Genomic DNA, 18,219 nt, shown 5'->3' with positions numbered 1-18,219 from the left:
ATTCCAAAATGAACTCTCCCTTTTGAAATTCCTCAGAGCACTTTGCCAGGGCCTTTCCTTTTCACTTATCACATTGATTGTTTGTGCTCTTGTCTTTCCCATTATGAGCTTATAAACTATTTGAAAGCAAGGTCTGTGTCTTTCTGTCAATGCTGGGAATAATGTCTTTCATATAGCAAGTTACTTATATGTTTGTAGAAACGAATAGAAACCATGGAATCTGAGAAAAGCATAATACCTTTGTGGCACCTCTTTATTTTCTTGAGAAATATTAGTGGTCAGTTTTGTGGGCTTTGTGTAAACTCCCCAAACAGTCATATAATACAATATTATATAAGTGTATTGGAGAGGTTAGAAACAAAATGCTGTGTTGGCAGTTGATGGGTATGTTGAACCAGGCTCCAGGCCGGAATCAGGGAGACCTGAATTCAAGTTTGGTCTCAGTTGTTTAGTAGCTGCATATGACCCTGGACAAGTCACTTAATCTCCCGTTTGCCTCAGTTTTCTCAACTGTAAAATGGGGACAATAATAGCACCTACCTCCCTGGGTTATATGAGGATCAAAAGAGTGTTTTGTTTAAAAAAGAAAAAAAGGGTTTAGCACAGTGCCTGACTATAGCAGATGCTATATAAATGCTTATTTGCTTCCCTCTGTCTTGTTAAGTCTGTGGGGAAAGGTAATTTACCAACTGAGGAAGTGGTAGCGCTTGAGATGGTCTTTAAAGAATGCGTAAAGATTGAACAGGTAAATACAATGAAGGAAGGAGTGTATTCTAGCCTGGGACAGTGCTGTTATTCTTTGTTTTTCTCTTCCTTTTGTCTTCTCTCTGGGCCACTTGTCCTCTGTTGGCCTCTACAGACTCAAGAGGTCACTGACATGGTCCCTCAGACCAGTTAGGAGCAGCATCCATTTCTTTTTACTTCCCTGCTTAGCAAATTCATCAGAAGAACCAGACCCTCTTTTGTTTAGAAGAGCTAAGCTTTTCAAAGCCTTTCTACTTGTTAGACCCTAATCCTTCTCTATCTTTCTGTTAGGAAACAAAGCTGGGCTTATTGGCTCATTTTAATAGATAGGGAAATGTAGAAACAAGTTTATTGATTTAGGAGCATAGGATTTAGAGTTGGAAAAGGGTGTTTAGAAGCCATCTGATGCAGCCCTCTCATTTTACAGATGAGGAATTGAGGCTCAAAGTGCTTCACTCAGAGTCAGTCACACTGGTGGCTGAAGTACCACCTTTTTTGGGGGAGACCTTTCTTATTTCCTCAGCCGTTAGTGACCCAAGCCTCTGCCCCCCCCGGTTACTTTGTATCTCTTTTGTTTGATTGTATGTATGTATGTATGTGTGTATGTATGTGTATATCTGGGCAGCTAAGTGACACAGTAGATAGCACACTGGGTTTTTGCTCGGTGGATAGAGCTCTGAGCCTGGAGTCAGAAACACCTGAGTTCATATCTAGCCTCAGACACTTAATAGCTGTGTGACCCAGGGCGAGTCACTTAAGCTCTGTTTGTCTTAATCCCCTGGAAAAGGAAATGGCAAACTATTCCAGTACCTTTACCAAGAAAACCCCCACGATTACAGTACTGGAGCGCTATGGTCCACAGGGTCACAAAGAGTCGGACACAACTGAATGACAAGAAAGCACAGAATTACAGAGAATCCCCCAACTCTTAGGCCTGGATCACATGTCCTGCTCTTTGTGACCCTATTTGAGATTTTCTTGGCAAAAATAAGAGAGAGGTTTGCCATTTCCTTATCCAGCTCTTTTTACAGATGAGGAAACTGAGGCAAACGGGGTTAAATAACTTGCCCAGGGACACACAGCTAGTAAGTGTATGAGGCCAGATTTGAACTCAGGAAGATGAGTCTTCCTGAGTTCAGGCCTGCTACTCTATCCCTCATTGAAAATGAAATACATTGGGATAAAAAATAGAAATTTTTAAAATTAATTTTGTTATGTAGTTATTTATCATCTAGTGGGATGAGAATATGTTCACTTTTATCTTTAGACATTCATAATAAAGTCAGATGTGATAAGTGATATTGAAATCAAAATGATGCTCTTCCTGCTTTCTTGAACATTTTTACAATTGTAGATATCTCAGACCTGTTGAAATGCAGGTCATTAATTTTATATTATCAGAAAAGTCCTTGAATTTTGGAAGGACGATATCTTTGAATAGAATATGAGTTTATATTTTGAAGTGTGCATGTGTCTCAAATCACGTTTTTAAATTGCTATTTTGGGTCGTAAAAGTAACATTTTTTTCCAGGTTTTAGCAATCAGGATTTATTTAATTACTGATTAAGTCCAGAGGCTATAGAAAGGAGAGGGATAGTCATAGGGAGTAGATATGTAGTATTATTGATACAGAGAGCTCCCAGATGAGGAAATGCTGTCTGCCAACTCAGTTCCTGTACCTTCTCTGCAATATGTAGATTAGAGGGTTGCCTAAAAAGGGGCGCTGCTAGTATGTGTCAAAGGCAGGACTTAGAGAATAGCCAAAGGCGGTGGTCTTTAAAGGTGGGGGGGGCAGGGGGTGGTATTCTGGCTTGACTCAGAGGGGGTGTGTAATCAACTATGGGAAGATGGATTGCATACCACCCTCCCAGTGATAGCCAGTAGTGGGGTTTTGTCTGTTATACAACCACATCTCCAGCCTTTAAGACTCCTTCACTCCACCAGTTATCTCCATTGTGCAAGTTCCTAATCTCCCCCATTCTTCAGTGGGGCCACTGAATCCATATTTAGTCAAAGTGCCGCCAGCACTTGAGGACCTGAGGGCCACTTGTGGCCTTGAGGCCACAGGTTCCCCACCCCTCATAGGCCTGTATTCTCTCCACTTTGCATTGAATAATATTGGCCTAAATTATATATTGAGGTAATAGTTCTCAGTTTTTTTCTTTTTAAATACCTAGTTGGTATTTTGAAATCTCTAGTTTAGTAATGCCACATACTTGCTTACTTTAAGTCTTGAGATAACAGGGGAAAAGTCTGTCCTTTTGTAGCACTTCGCTTGAACATATCAAATTAGGATAGTTATTGGGTAAATGTAAGACATATTTAAGAGACAATTTATAGTCATTTTTTAGGCAAATACTGCTCTAAAGAGCAGCCAGGCCATGGGTTTGAATTTATGTCTAAACTTGTATTATAGATTATTGTTGAATAAAATATAAAATTTATAAAAATAAAGTATTAATTCATCCAGTTTTCTGAATCTCTTTGGTTTTAATTTGGGAAAGAGAAAAATGATAGTCTGTTGTTTTAAAAGTATATTACAGAGATTTGCATTTTAGAATGACTGATTTCTATCTAAATAATACTATAGTAGAGAAGACAGTAAGAGAACTGGTTTTGGGGAGGAAGTGATAGCCATATGGCTGTATTTATTCTCTCTCATGCTTTTTGTCTCTCCATTCCCAGGAGTTGTTTAATATGGATTAGGTTTGGATAAAGCAGTTCTTAAAAGGTATATTTCCTGAGGTTTCCTAAATGTGTACCAAATTGTATTGAAAGTTACACTTGTAGTCACATTTGTATGCAAAAATCAGTCAGTATGTGTTTATTAAGTGTCTGCTCTGTGCTAGGCACTGTCTTGGAGATACAAAGAAAGTGAAAAACATGGTTCTTATCCTCCAGGCACTTAAGGGAAAGATAACTTGCCAAACTATACATACATGATATTTACAGTGTAAATGGAAGTTAATGTATGAGGTCAGGAACTGAGGGCTGGAGGATGGGGGAATAGAACTGGGAAAGAATTTCTGCTAAAGGGTTTTGAGCTAGGTCTTGAAGATAGCCAGGGAATGAATCCAGGAGGCAGAGTTGATGAGCAAGAACATTTCAGGTGTGAGGAATAGAGAGCCAGTGAAAAGGCACAGAGATGGGAGAGAGAATGTTGAATGAGTTCATCAGCAAGAAGGCCAGTGTTGCTAATTGTAGTACTTGGAGGGGAATAAAGTACAAGACTTGAAAGGTAGGAGGGTTCTAGGTTTTGAAGAGCTTTAAATCCTAAGCAGAAGTTTATGTTTGATCTACTAGGTAATAGGGAGCCACTGGAGTTAATGAAATAGGGTGATATGGTCAGACCAGTCCTTTAGGAAAGTGACTTTGGCAGCTGAGTGGAAGATAGATTGGAGTGGGGAGAAACTTGAGACAGGTCATGGAATAATATATTATCCTATGTAGTGAGCAAACAAAAGTATTCGAGAACTACTGGTATAAAGCATATTGGTTGATCCATATCATAAAACCTATAGTGTAATTTGATAGGATGAGGATTTAAAAATAACCTTTTGAGTCATTTTGTAATGGTAATACAATGTACAAATAAAATCTACAATGTCAAGATACATTTCATTCACGAACATGTATCTGTCAAACACTGAAGGCCATAAGGAAACCTTTATAAAAGGTTTCCAAAAATGTTATTAATTGAATTTTGAGGTTTTCAGATGTTTATACATCCCATAATGCTGCCCTATCTCACATAAGGTCATTATTTCAATATTTAAAGGATATGTGATTTTGTTGGTGGGAAGAAGATGAAGATCACAGGCTTCTACAACTTAGGTAATTTTCAGGAGTTGTAGCTAAAAAAATTCTATATCCTTCCGACAACCTAGTTTACGTATTTCTTTGAGTTTATCAAACTTGTGCTCATACTGGAAACCTTTCCAGCTTGTTAGGGACCTTATTCATCAGAGTATCTATAGAATAAACACAAGATAATTTAATACAAAGAATGAGAGGGCTCTGCAACTGGGGAAATCAGGAAAGGCTTTGAGTAGAATGTGGTACTTCAGCTGTCTTAAAGGAAGAAGAGGATTCTGTGAAGTGGAGAAGAGACAAGAGTGAAAATGTGAAGGGACCTCAGATGTCATCAGTCCAGTCTTCTGATTTTACTGAATAAGAAGCTGAGGCACAGAGAGGTTAAGTGACTTTTCCAATGTTACATAGCTGATAAATGAGAAATGAGGCTTGAACCCAGGTCCTCTGACTCCGAATCCAACAATGTACCTCTTTCCATTGTACCTCTATTATGGCTACTTGAAGTCTCACTGGTTTCATATTAGGAGTTTTTGTAGAGTTGTTATCTGGAGCCAGAAAATAATATTATATCTCAGTTTAAATACTTTGTTATAAAGTTTATCTAAGGTTTGATGTGGTTTATTTTCATTTTTTTTCCTCACAGGCTTTTAAGGATATGCTATATTCAGCCCAGGACCAGGCGCCTTCAATGGAAGGTAAGGAACCAGTGACCTTGACTTTATTTATATAAGCCGTAAACATAATTTTCTATTTAAAAAAACTTTTAAATTGCAAAATTTGGTTGATATTTAGATTTATTTGGTTGCCTGAAATCTCAAAAACAAAATTCCTAGATGTATACTATTTTTTGGTTTTTTTACATTCATGTTTTATATGTTTATATTTAATAGCTTATATTTATATACTATATGCTTTATATTTATGTAATATATATATATGTTTTATATATTTATAATGTTTTCTAAATCAGTTGGTCTAGTTTTCTCTTGGTCCAAGCCGGTGTCTCTAATATTGATGCTTTCATGGACCATTAGGATAGCTTAATTTTTCTTTCTCAGATAATGCTCTCATGTTACTTTAGAATTAAACATGGATTTCTCTGTATGTTGTGCTCCTTTATCTAAATACTTTTGCACTTCTTTACCTTAAACTTATTCATTTTCTCCTACTTCCATTTTGATGAGAACAGCACTGCTTTCCCACTTCCACTTATCCCCACCAACATTTATACACATTTGTGTATATACATTTATCATACTTTATAATTAGTATCTAATGTCCATCCTGATGTCAGTGGTTCTTATTTTTCCAGTTATGTTTAATATGGGTCATTCCTTTTTCTATTTAAATTTTACTTGCTAGGTAGTGGTTTGTGTATTTGACCTTATTTAGGGTTTGACATGAGTTGTGAGGTAAAATGATGGCAATTTCTAATGTCAGTGCATAATCATGATTGAACATTTATAGCCTGAGACACTTTACTTTTGAATCTGGGTATTCTTTTTAAATTTCACATTAAACTTTTTCAAGAAAGGTGAATTTTTGATCAAGGATCATGTCGTTTAGAATTGGAAAGATTTTCTCACTTTGTTGCAAGGACAATGAAGCCCACTGCATTAAGTAACTGACAGTCAGTTAGTCAACAAGCATGTGTCTGCTATATGCCAGGCACTCTGCTAGGCACCGGGGAGACAAAGAAAGAGAAAAGACAATGATACTGGATACTTGGCAGTGATACTGGAGGGGTTTGTTATTTCCTTCTCCCAAGTGTTATCTACGAGGAGGAACTATGTCTCAATAACTATTTTCTAACTGCCATTGAGGGAGAAGATTTTTCTTTCAATATTATTATGGGATCTGCTTTAAAAATTGAACATGTTAAGGAAAACTAAAGGGACTTCTATGATCTGTTACTTTTAGCTGCCAGTTATCCAGAAATATGTAGAAAATTATTACCTCCAGATTAGCTTTTAATGGTAACCACCCAAGGTATACAGGTTAGTTTAAAACATGAAAAAATTTCTTGTCAGAAAGTATTATCTTCATCTGAAGGTGTATAGCACGTGCAGGCTTAAATCTCAGTTCTACCAAAACTGTAATCAAAGAGCAAAAAATGAAAGAGATAAAAGAAAGAAAGGTAATAGTACTCCAATAAAAATACTCTACACCTACCAAACAATGTTTGTTTGTTTGTTTTCTGATATCATAATCAGAAAGCTATCCTATCAAACCTTGCTTTGCATGCTATGTTATCTTATCATTGCTGTCAAGAAAACCTATAAATATAATCCAGATCTTTGAGCAGGTACAAAAGGAATAGAAATTGTTTGTACTTTTGTGTGGCACTAAACAAAGTATACTGCAACAGTGAAGAAAAATAAATGCAAGCAAAAGCACACTGTGCACAAATAAAAAAATAAGATAGCCAAGATTGTATAGAATAGCAGGAAATTAGTTGGCTTATTTAATTATGCAGACTCTAAGAATTAATGAAAATATCTATAATGAATGTGAATAAAAATGTATGTGAATACAAATATCATAAAGGTATCTGTATTTATACTACTCCAGAAAACATGAATTATACTGTTGTAGTTACAGGGCACTAATTTTAAATGAATACAAGGTGACACTATCTTAATAACTGATTTATGAAATTCAGTGCCACAAGGAAAAAAAACCATGAACATATTTACCCATATTCTTAAATATTCCTTCATTCTGAAAAATGTAAAAAAAAAAAAAAAGTAAAATACTTCTTGGGAAAAACAACCCACCTAGAAAATAAATCCAGGAAAGACAGTATCAGAATCATTGGACTACCTGAAAGCTATAATCAAAGGGAGGACCTTGACAGCATCTTTCAAGAAATTATCAAGGAAAACTGCCCTGATATCCTGGAACCAGGGGGCAGAAGAGGTATTGAAAGAATCCACTAATTACCTCAGCAAAGAGATCCCAAAATAAAAACCCCAAAGAACATTATAACTAAATTTCAGAACTATTAGGTCAAGGAAAAAATACTACAAGTGGCCAGAAAGAAACAGTTCAGATATTGGGGAGTCACAATCAGGATCACATAGGTACTGGCAGCTGCAACATTAAAGGATCAGAGGTCATGGAACATGATATTTTGGAAGGTGAAGGAGCTAGGACTACAACCAAGAATCACTTATCCAGCAAAATTAAGCAGGATATATCAAGGGAAGAAAAAGGTCGCTCAGTGAAATAGAAAGATTTCAAACCTTCATAAGACCAGAACTAAGCCAAAAATTTGACCTCCAATATCAAAACCCAAGAGAAGAATAAAAAAATAAAAAGGGAAAAGAAAATATGAGGGATTCAATAGAGTTAAGCTGTTTATATCCCTCCACAGGAAGATGATACTTGTAACTCTTAAAAATTGTATCACTAACAGTACAGATAAAGGGAATGTACATAGACAGGATATGCATATAAGATGAAGTTGAGGGAATGATATTTAAAAAAAATTAAGGGATGGGAAAGGACTACAAAAGGTGCAGCAGGAAGGGAGAGGTAGAACAGGTTAAATTATTTTATATCAAGAGGTGAGAAAGACCTGTTACAGTGGAGGGGAAGATGGGAAGGTGGGCAATGGGCATTGCTTAAACCTTACTCTCATCAGTATTGGCTCAGAGAGGGAATAATATACACAGTCAGTTGAATATAGAAATCCATCTTACCTGATAGGGAAGCAGGAGGAAAGGGGATTAAGTAAAGGGAGGCTGGGGTTGGGGGGAGTAGCTGACATAAGGGTGGGCAGATCAGGGGAAGTGGTAGAAGTAGACAGAAGCAAACCACTGGTGAGGTGGGAAAGAGTGAAAGGAGAAAGAGGACAAACATGAGGAAGAATAGGATGGAGGGAAAAAACATAGGGAGTAATTGTAACTGTGAATGTGAATGGGATGAACTTCCCATAAAATAGAATGGATAGCAGAGTAGATAAAAAACCGGGATCCTACAGTATATTGCTTAAAAGAAACACATGCTGCAGAGAGACACACACAGAGTAAAGGTAAAGGGCTGGAGCGGAATATCTTATGCTTCAGCTAAAGTAAAAAAAGCAGGGGTAGAAAGCCTGATCTTAGACAAAGTAAAAGCAAAAATATACCTAATTAGAAGAGATAAGGAAGAAAAGTACATCTTGCTAAAAGGTACCATAAGATAATGAAGCGGTCAAATTAGAAGAGCAAGGAATAGTCTACCTATCAGATCTAAAGGGAGGGGAAGAATTCGTAACCAAGAAAGAGGTAAAGAGCATTACAAAATGTAGAATAGATAATTTTGATCATATTAAATTGAAAAGCTTTTGTACAAACAAAACCAATGCAGCCAAGACTGGAAGGAAAGTAGGAAGCTGAGAAACAATCTTTAGAGCAAGTGTGTCTGATAAAGGCCTCAGTTCTCAAATATAAAGAGAACTGAGTCAAATTTATGAGAATACAAGCCATTCCCCAATTGATAAATGATCAAGGGATATGAACAGACAGTTTTCAGATGAAAAAAATCAGAGATATATAGGCATATGAAGAAGTGTTCTAAATCACTTTTGATTAGAGAAATGCAAATTAAAACAGCTCTGAAATACCACCTCATACCAATCAGATTAGCTAATATGACAAAAAAGGAAAATGATAAATGTTGGAGATGATGTGGGAAAATTGGAACACTAATGCATTGTTGGTGGAGTTGAGAACTGATCCAGCTATTCTGGAGAGCAATCTGGAATTCTGCCCAAAGGGCAACTAAACTGTGCCTACCCTTTGATCCAGCAAAACCACTGCTAGGTCTGTATCCCCAAGAGATCATAAAAAAGAGAAAAAGGACCTACAGGTACAAAAATATTTATAGCAGCCCTTTTCATGGTGGCAAAATATTGGGAATTGAGGGGATACCCATCAGTTGGGGAATGGCTGAACAAGCTGTGGCCTATGAATGTAATGGAATACTGTTGTGCAATACGAAATTATGAACAAGAAGATTTCAGAAAAACCTGGAAAGACATGTACAAACTGATGCAAAGTGAAATGAGCAGAACCAGGAAAACATTGTCCACAGTATCAGCAACATTGTGTGATGATCAGCTATGAGTGACTCAACTCTTCTCAGCAACACAGTGATCTAAGACAAGTACAAAGGACTCACCAAGGAAAATGTTATCCACATCCAGATAAAGAACTGATGGACTTTGAATGCAGATTGAAGCATATTTTTCTTTACTTACTTTATTCTTTCTCATGTCTTATTTCCTTTTGATCTATTTCTTTTTCCACAACTGTGACGAATATGGAAGTATGTTTTATATGATAGCACATGTATAAGCTGTATCAAACTGTCTACCATTGTTAGAAGAGAGGAGGGAGAGAGGGAGAAAAACTTGGAATTCAAAAACTTATAAAAATGAATGCTAAAAATTTTTCTTAATATTAATTGGGGAAGATAAAATACTATTTATTTATTTATTTTTGTTTGTTTGTTTTTGCTAGGCAATGGGGTTAAGTGACTTGCCCAGGGTCACATAGCTAGTAAATGTCAAGTGTCCAAGACACTTGAACTCAGGTTCTCCTGACTCCAGGGCTGGTTGGTGCTCTATCCACTGCGCAACCTAGCTGCCCCCAAAAATACTATTAAAAAAAAATAAAAACACAAGTTTATGGACATGAGGTAAAAAAAAAATCCTTTATTCCCTAGTTTAAAAAAAAAAGTTGGCCAACAGAATATCAGTAACTATTGACCTACATGCCTATTTTCCTATCTATACAAAATTTTAATGAGAGTCACCAGTACATAAATTGAGGCATTTTTGATGTGGACATTAGTAGAGAATAAGCAGGCTTTTGCAAGTGATAATCACGGTAGACCATGTTTTTACCATCTCACAATTGTCTGTAGGATATTAAGGATACAAGATCACATTGTGCTTCTTGTTTCTTGATTATGGGAAAGCATTTGACTTGGAAGAACAAAACATCGCCTTACAAGCTCTTGTATAGTAAAACGTCTTCCATCTCCACACTGAGATAATTCAGAATCCCTTGGAAGATGGCATAACAGGAAAAAAGCCTTGTATAATAATAAACATCAGACATAAAATAGGGGAAAAAAGATATTCATCATCATTATGGAGGCGATTTATCATAAAGCCAAGTCTAAGTCATCAAGCATTTATTAAATATTTGCTAGGTACAAAGTACTGTTAAGTACTGAGGAAATAAAGAAAGGAAAAAAATAATATTGCCCTCAAGGAATTCACAATCTAATTGGGGAGACAACATGCAAACGACAAACATACAAACAAGATATATAAAGTATGTACTGGAGGTAATCTCAGAAGGAAGGCAATACTTGTAATGGGTTCGAGCAAAGTCTTCTTGCAGAAGGTGGGATTTTAGCTAAGACTTGAAGGAAGCCTGGGAAGTTGAGGAGGGAAAGTTCCAAGCACGAGAGGCAACTTACAGAAAATTGTAGTTGGGAGATGGGTTGTCTTGTTCAAGGTATAACCAGGAGGCCAGTGTCACTGGATTGTTCTTCCATTGGATGTTGGGAGGGAGGAAGTTGTGTGAAGCCTTGAAAGGTAGGAAGGGGCCAGGTTGTGAAGGGGTTTAGAATTTTATATTGGATCCTAGAAGTCATAGGAAATCCTTGTAGTTTATTGAATACAGAGGTGACAAAGAAGGAGGCTCCTGTTTGTGGTGGACATTGTATTGATTCTGTTATGTCACTAAACATTGCAGAGCATCCTGGAAAAGAATTGCAGTCACTTAAAGGACTGTGGCTTGTTCATCCACAGGAAAAACCAAGTGGTTAAAGAATGTCTATTGTTTATTGTTCATCATGTACTTGGATAGACATGTGATGGAGCCTAACAGTATGTCTATCTAGGACAGACCAGACAGCTGGGGAGATAGCTGGGACCAGAGTTGAACACAAAGCAGGTTGGATTGCTTTTAGGAAATAGCACAGCTATTTTTCTTATTTGAGTTTTCCATGAAAACAAAGACCCACCTTTTTAATAGTAATATTTTACTAATATTGCTATGTGGCAATGAGCCATGTAACCCCACTGACTTTGAAGAACTAAAAATGAGTATCACATAGAGATCAATAGATAGGTTCATGCTAGGTCTGAGCAGGCTTCAGCATGTGAAGAACTTTGAAAAAGAAAAGTAGTAAAAAATGATATAAAGAAATTGTATGGTGGGGAGCTGAATATATAGCCTACCTCCCCCTTTACCTTTGCATTTAGTCTGGAATTTAGCCTTCCAAAGAAGACTGTGGCTTCCTTATTGCTGCATCTTTCCAGGTACTTATGTGTTAGCCTTGGATTCAGGTCTTAGGCCGATTCCCTTCTCTAGTGCTACATAGATCATTACCAGACCAGACGCACCTGAAATTGCCAGCTGCTGCAGTCTGTCCAGACACCCCTAGGCTATACCTTCACCTGCTCTTGTCTGTTGTCAGGTGAGCTTCCTGGTCTTCACAGGACTCATTAGCATCACCTGCCACAAGGATGAACATCAAGGGAGGGCCCTGAATAGTTTAATCACTTCTTTACTTCAATGGACTTCTCTTCAGCCACTGATAATTTGCCTGAATTCTTTCCTCAACTATTAGCATACTTCCACCTTGGCAAACTTAAATCCCTGGCAGTCATAGTACAAACACCATTGCCCATCTTTCTCATCCTTTTACTCTTGTCTCTTTTGATATCTACTTTCCACTCCAGTGTCCCGCTCCAGACCTACTCACCCCTTTCACTGTGCTCTCTGGAATGGCTGCTCTATAATGAACTTGCTTTCATCTTAAACTTACTTCTTTCTTACTGTTTCCATTACCTAGCACTCACTAAGACCTGGTTCCCTACTGTTGACACAGTATTTTTAGTCACCCTTTCCAGCACTAGTTTTGCTTTTATACATAAAAGCATACCCTCTTCTACCTTCTTCTGGGTGCTTCTTCCCTCCACCATGCACCCTTCCCCAACTTTTTACCGCAGCCCACTTACTGGTAGTGAAAGTAATGGTGAAGGAATTAGAATGCTCCTTTTTTCCTGTTGTAGCTTCCACACTGCCTCTACTAATATCACTCATTAACCTCTCTTCTTTTCCAGGTTCATTCAGTCAGTATCTATCATGCAGTCAAGATTCTGGTAGCTATTTTCTACCAGTCCCTGGGACACTTCCCTTCCTTTCTCATGAGTTAAGTTCCTGGCTTATGATCTTTCTTTCTACCCTGAACCACATGTATACCTAATACCTTAACTTCCCTCTTCCTCAATTTACTCATTCCCTATGACCTACTCTTCCACTCCAACTCTGCCATGCAGAGATGGTCATACCTATGATCTTGCCATTACCCTTAAGTGTTCTACTTCCATGTTCATGAACTCTGACATTCCTTTATCTGATAATAATCTGCTATCATTCTGTTTTTCCTTTTACTTTACAACCTTAATGCTATTCTTTGTCTTCACCATGACTTCCAATCCCTCTGCTCTTAATTCTTTCCCAGGCCATCATCTCTTCTCTGGCAACACTCTCTTCACTCCCCTTTCTTGACCTCTTGGTGAACCATTTCAGTTCTAAACTATCTTTTCATTCAAGTCCTTTACTCCTTTGTCCCATTGCCAATCACAGGTTGCCAAATCCTAAACTTGTATTGCTTCTGTCATTTCCCCTATTCATACGCTGCAGAATGAAGCTAGAGAAAATCGTGAAACTGTGCTGACTTGTTCCACTATGGATTTATGACGTGATCTCAAGTGGCCCCTCACTGCTACAAGGCAGTGCTTTTACATATCCCTGATCAATTCACTGTTCCACTTGCTACAAAGGTTTTGCCAAGGCTGTCCTCTCTATGTGCCCAAGTGATTCCACTATATCCTATTTCCATCAGAAGATTGTCCCACCTATCATCCTCCCTCTTTCACTTATCTCCAGTCTCTCTGTCTACTGAATGCTTCCTTGTTGCCTACAAACAGGCTTGTGTCTCTTCCATCCTTAAACTATCACTTGATCCGTCCATCCCCACTATCATCCTATATCTCCTCCCCTGTTTTATTGTTAAACTCCTTGAGAAAGCCACTGCAATCGGTGCTTCTATTTCCTCTACTTTAACTCTTCTGTTAATTCTTTGTAGTCTTTCTGGAATATTCTCCTTCCTTGTCTCTGCCTCCTGGCTTCCAGTCTCAGCTCAAATCCCACTTTTTTCAAAAAGCCTTTCCTGAGTCTCCGACTGTTAATTTCTTTCTTCTGAGATTATCCCCAGTTTATCTTGTACATAAATTTGTATATGCTTAGTTGTTTGCATGTTGTGTCCCCCATTACCATGTAATAAGCACCTTGATAGGGACTTTTTTTTTTGCCTTTCTTTATATTCCCAGTGCTTAGCACATTGTCTGGCATATAGTAAACACTTAATAAATGCATATTGACTTGACCCTCTGTGGCAAGCTTTTGGGAGAATGTTGATAAAAGTCCAGGAATCATCACACTTGGGTAGGTTGTAGTCTGCTTTATTAGAGAGAATTCGCAAGTGATTGACATCACAGATCATTTGAGTATTTGATGCAAATATCTTCTCTAGGTGACAAATTCTCTTCTTATTGTTACTTGTATTTTTATTATGCAAAAGCTTTTTGATTTAATTTAATTGATCTTGGCTGTTTTTCTCTTATGTTCTCTTTGGTTATGAATTCTATCAGCCATGGTTTTGAAAAATAACATCTCCTGTTGTCTAATTTTTAAATGTAGCGCAATCTTTTGTATTAAATGTCCAGCCATATTGACCTTATTGTGATATTCTGGCCTAAATCTATTTGCTGCCAAACTGCTGTTCTAGTTTTCTCAGAAGTTCTTATCCAAAAGGAAGTCCTCTCGGTATCTTTTGAAGTTCATAAAACGTTGTATACTTTCTGATTTGTTCTTGTTCTGTTCCACTGATCTACTAATTTTGACTAATATTGAAGCCACTCATCCATTTAAAAATTAACAGAAAACATACAACATTATCTAGGAAATATAAAAAATAGTTTTTATTTCTCTATTTTGAGCAGTTAAGAGAGAGAGACAAGTAAATGCAGAGGTACTAGGATGAGAAATATTGAGTGAGACATAGGTTGAAGTAGTGCCAACAGACCTATCCAGAAGCATGACATACACAGAGAACATACATCTAGAGAAAAAGGCATGTGCAGAGGTACTCATGTATAAAGCAAAAGAGACAGACTTTCCTGGAATAATGCCCCCATCTTGTGGCATTGTAGGATATTGCTCCAAAAAGTTAGGTTGTATAGCCTGACTTCTCCACTTCCGTCCCTCTTTTCCCCTCCATGAAAGTAAACTGAGGTTTAGATCTGACCTGAAGCCTAGAATTCTATCACCTTTAATTTTTAGGGTTTTTTAGAAGCAAAATACTTAATTATATAAACTCTTTTAGATCAGAGACATGAGATTAAAATGAGATAACAGTTGTAATGCACTTTGCAAATCTTAAAGCACTGTGTAAATATGTATGATGATGACCACCATAGAATTTTAGAATTGGAAATGATCTTGAATGTCATTTAATCCTATCCCCTTCCCTCTATTTTATTTTCTCTCTCCTCATCTCTAAGACTGTAAGTTCAAGTATTATTGCCTGTCTACACTAATAGAAGGATTTCCTTATGAGGAGTTCCCTCCACCAAGACAATCATAATTTCTACTCTTTCCCTCCTCCTCATCTACCTCAAATGCTATTGATGCCTATTCTAAAATCACAATCATAAAAAATAGGGGTTGCCCAGTGGAATATAATAGGATGCACAACATCTTCCCCTTAGCTTCTGTGACTGCATTCTCCTGATCTGTTTCTATTCATCTTAGTGTTCCTTCTCAGATAATTTTTTGCCAGATTAATCGTTACCCATCTCTTGGACCCATGGACTTAGTTACCTCTATATGCAGATGATTTCCAAATAGTTTTGTTTGTACACAAGTGTGGGCCCCCCCCACACACACACACATCCAGGCATAATATTTCTCTTCAACTCCAGTTCTACATCATCAACTGTCTGCTGGACAACATCTCCTGAATGTCCTTTTTGTAACTCAAATACGGTATATTCAGAACGTAAATAATTATCTCGGTTTCTCCTCCCTACACAAAGAAATCTGCTTTGTTTCAAAACATCCTCATTTCCAATGAGGAGGTTATCTTCATCTTCCCAGGCTTCTAGGTTTTGAAACCTTGGACTCATCGTTAGCATCACCAGAATAGCTAGCATCCATACAGTGATTTGAGGTGTGTGAAGCACTTTACATGTGTTAATTCATTTCATCCTCACAGGAACTTTGTGAATTAGGTGCTGTTATCTCCATTTTATAAATAAGAAAACATGCTGAGAGAGAGAGAGAGAGATTGTGACTTGCCAGGGTCACGTAGCTAAGTGTCTGAAGCAGTGTTTGAACTCAAATCTGCCTGACTCCACAAGTCCAACATTTTGACTCTTCCCTCTCCTTTATCCCACATAACCAATCAGTTGCTAGGTCTTTTAATTCTAATTCCACTTCATCTCTTTCATCTGCTTCCTTTCCATTCACATAGCCATTACCTTAGTTCAGATCTTCATCCCCTTTCACCTAGACTGTTGTGTAGTAGCTTCTTTAAAAAAATAAATTTTTGCTAAGCATAGTGCATGCCTGTAATTTTTATTACTAGGAGAGACTGAGGCTGGTGGATTACATGAGTTTGGGAGTTCTAAGCTGCACTAGGGCTAAATAAAGCTGTGGGTGTCTAGCACCAATATGGTGGGCCCCCAGAGCTGGAAGGGAAGGGAGAGAGAAGAGGAGGCAGTTGTCTAAGGAGTGACAGGTTGGAAACAGAATAACTCAAAACTTTCCTCCTTCACCCCCACCCCCAGCAAATAAGTAAAAATCATTCTTTTGTTTTCATGTTCTCCCTCCCAGAGTACTATCTCATCTCAGATAAAAATAATTTTTTTTAAACGAAAAAAGAGGAGGAAGAGAAAAATATAATCAGCTAAACTAATCACTGCAGTGAAAAAAATTTAAAATAGATACAATATTTCATACCGGTAAACTTCCTAATTCTGTAAAGTAGTGAGGGGAAGTGTCTTCTCATATCTCTTCTTTTGAGCTATGCTTGTTCTTTGAAACATTAATTTTCAGTTGTATTGTGGTGGTGGTTCTTTTCCATTTATATTGTTATAGTCAAATATATTGTTAACCAGGACCTCTTAGCAGTATATTGTTTTCCTGGATAGGTTTACTCTGCTTTCTACCAGTTCATTTAAATCTTCATTTCTTTATTCATCATTTCTTCTGGCATAGTAATACAGTATTTACTGTATTAGAAATTAAAACATCGTAGCTAGGTGGTACAGTGGATAGAGCACTGGCCCTAGGGTCAGGAGGACCTGAGTTCAAATGCAGCCTCAGACACTTGACACTTACTAGCTGTGTGACCCTGGGCAAGTCACTTAACCCCATTACCTAGCACCCCCCCAAAAAAAACCCAAAAGAAAATAAATTAAAACGTCTTGGTATTATTTGAAGTAGTTTTGACTGAACCCCCGAAAGGATCTAGGGGACCACATGTTGAGAGCCACTGGTCTATTCCATTGATGTATATTTTTTTTAAACCAGTGCCAAATGATTCGATGATCACTACATTATATTAGAGTTTGAGATCTTAATATTCTGTTGCCCCTTCTTTCTTACTGTTTTTCACTATTTTCATTGATAACTCTAGGTCTTTTGTTGCTCCAAATGAATTATTGTTGTTGTTTTTATTATTATTATTATTATTATTATTATGTACACCTTTGTAAAGCATCCCTTTGGTAGTTTGGCTTATTAAACATTAAATCTCTTCTGGTTTCCCACCTGGCTATACCACTTTGACTCTTCTCTGACTTTTCTGTGGTGTCCCAGATAGCTCATCATTGGGAAAACTTCATCACCCTGCAAGATCACATCATTTGTAGTCCTTACACTTCATCAGTCCCCTCTTCCTCTCTGATGATTGGAGGGCAAGGCCATGAATTCCAAAGTCCCTAAGGTGGGGACTCAGCACAGATAGACATCTCATTTCCCACCCGACAGCAGTACTTTGAGACTTATTTGATTTTTCCACGATGTCCCTGCATTGTGTACCTGTTTCACCTTCAGCCACATTCAGCTTCTTTTTGTGTGTCTTCCTCCATTAGATTGTAAGCTTCTAGAGAGAAGGAACTGTCTTTTTTTCTATTTGTATTCCCAGTGCTTAGCACATTAGTAGGTGCTTAGTAAATGTTCATTGGCTATTTATATATTAATTTGGCTTTTTATTGTCATTTTTATTATGTTGGCATGGCCAATCCATGAACACTGACTATTCCTCCAGCTATCTAATTTCTTTATTTAATTAAGGAGTATTTTTAGAATTGAAACTCTGCAAGTTTTGAATGTTCTTTGGTAGAGTGACTCTTAAATATTTCGTATATTTTGTATTTTGAATGGGAGTTCTGTTTCTACTAATGCTTCCTGGATTTTGTTATTATATAGACATGCTTTTTGGGGGGAATAGCAGTGTGTTATTTTGTAACCTGCAACCTTGTTGAAATGTTTAATTTTTTCAGTTAGTTGCATTCTTAGGATT

The 18,219-nt window shown here is 37.3% G+C and overlaps 1 protein-coding gene across 1 annotated transcript in view; it reads left to right on the top strand.

Annotated features, from left to right (window-relative positions):
- Positions 1 to 18,219, top strand: part of XPR1 (xenotropic and polytropic retrovirus receptor 1) — a 217,786-nt gene that overhangs the window by 43,067 nt on the left and 156,500 nt on the right. Inside the window, exon 2 of the mRNA XM_020984350.2 lies at positions 5,201 to 5,252. Within this exon, the coding sequence (XP_020840009.1) occupies positions 5,201 to 5,252 (52 nt within the window). The remainder of the gene's footprint in view (positions 1 to 5,200; positions 5,253 to 18,219) is intronic.

Source organism: Phascolarctos cinereus, unplaced genomic scaffold (genome assembly GCF_003287225.1).
Source record: "Phascolarctos cinereus isolate Bilbo 61053 unplaced genomic scaffold, phaCin_HiC Scaffold_5;HRSCAF=322, whole genome shotgun sequence".
In the NCBI taxonomy this organism is placed as follows: domain Eukaryota; kingdom Metazoa; phylum Chordata; class Mammalia; order Diprotodontia; family Phascolarctidae; genus Phascolarctos; species Phascolarctos cinereus.
Note: the sequence above shows the minus strand (reverse complement) of the source record. Positions and strands in the feature narration are given on the sequence as shown.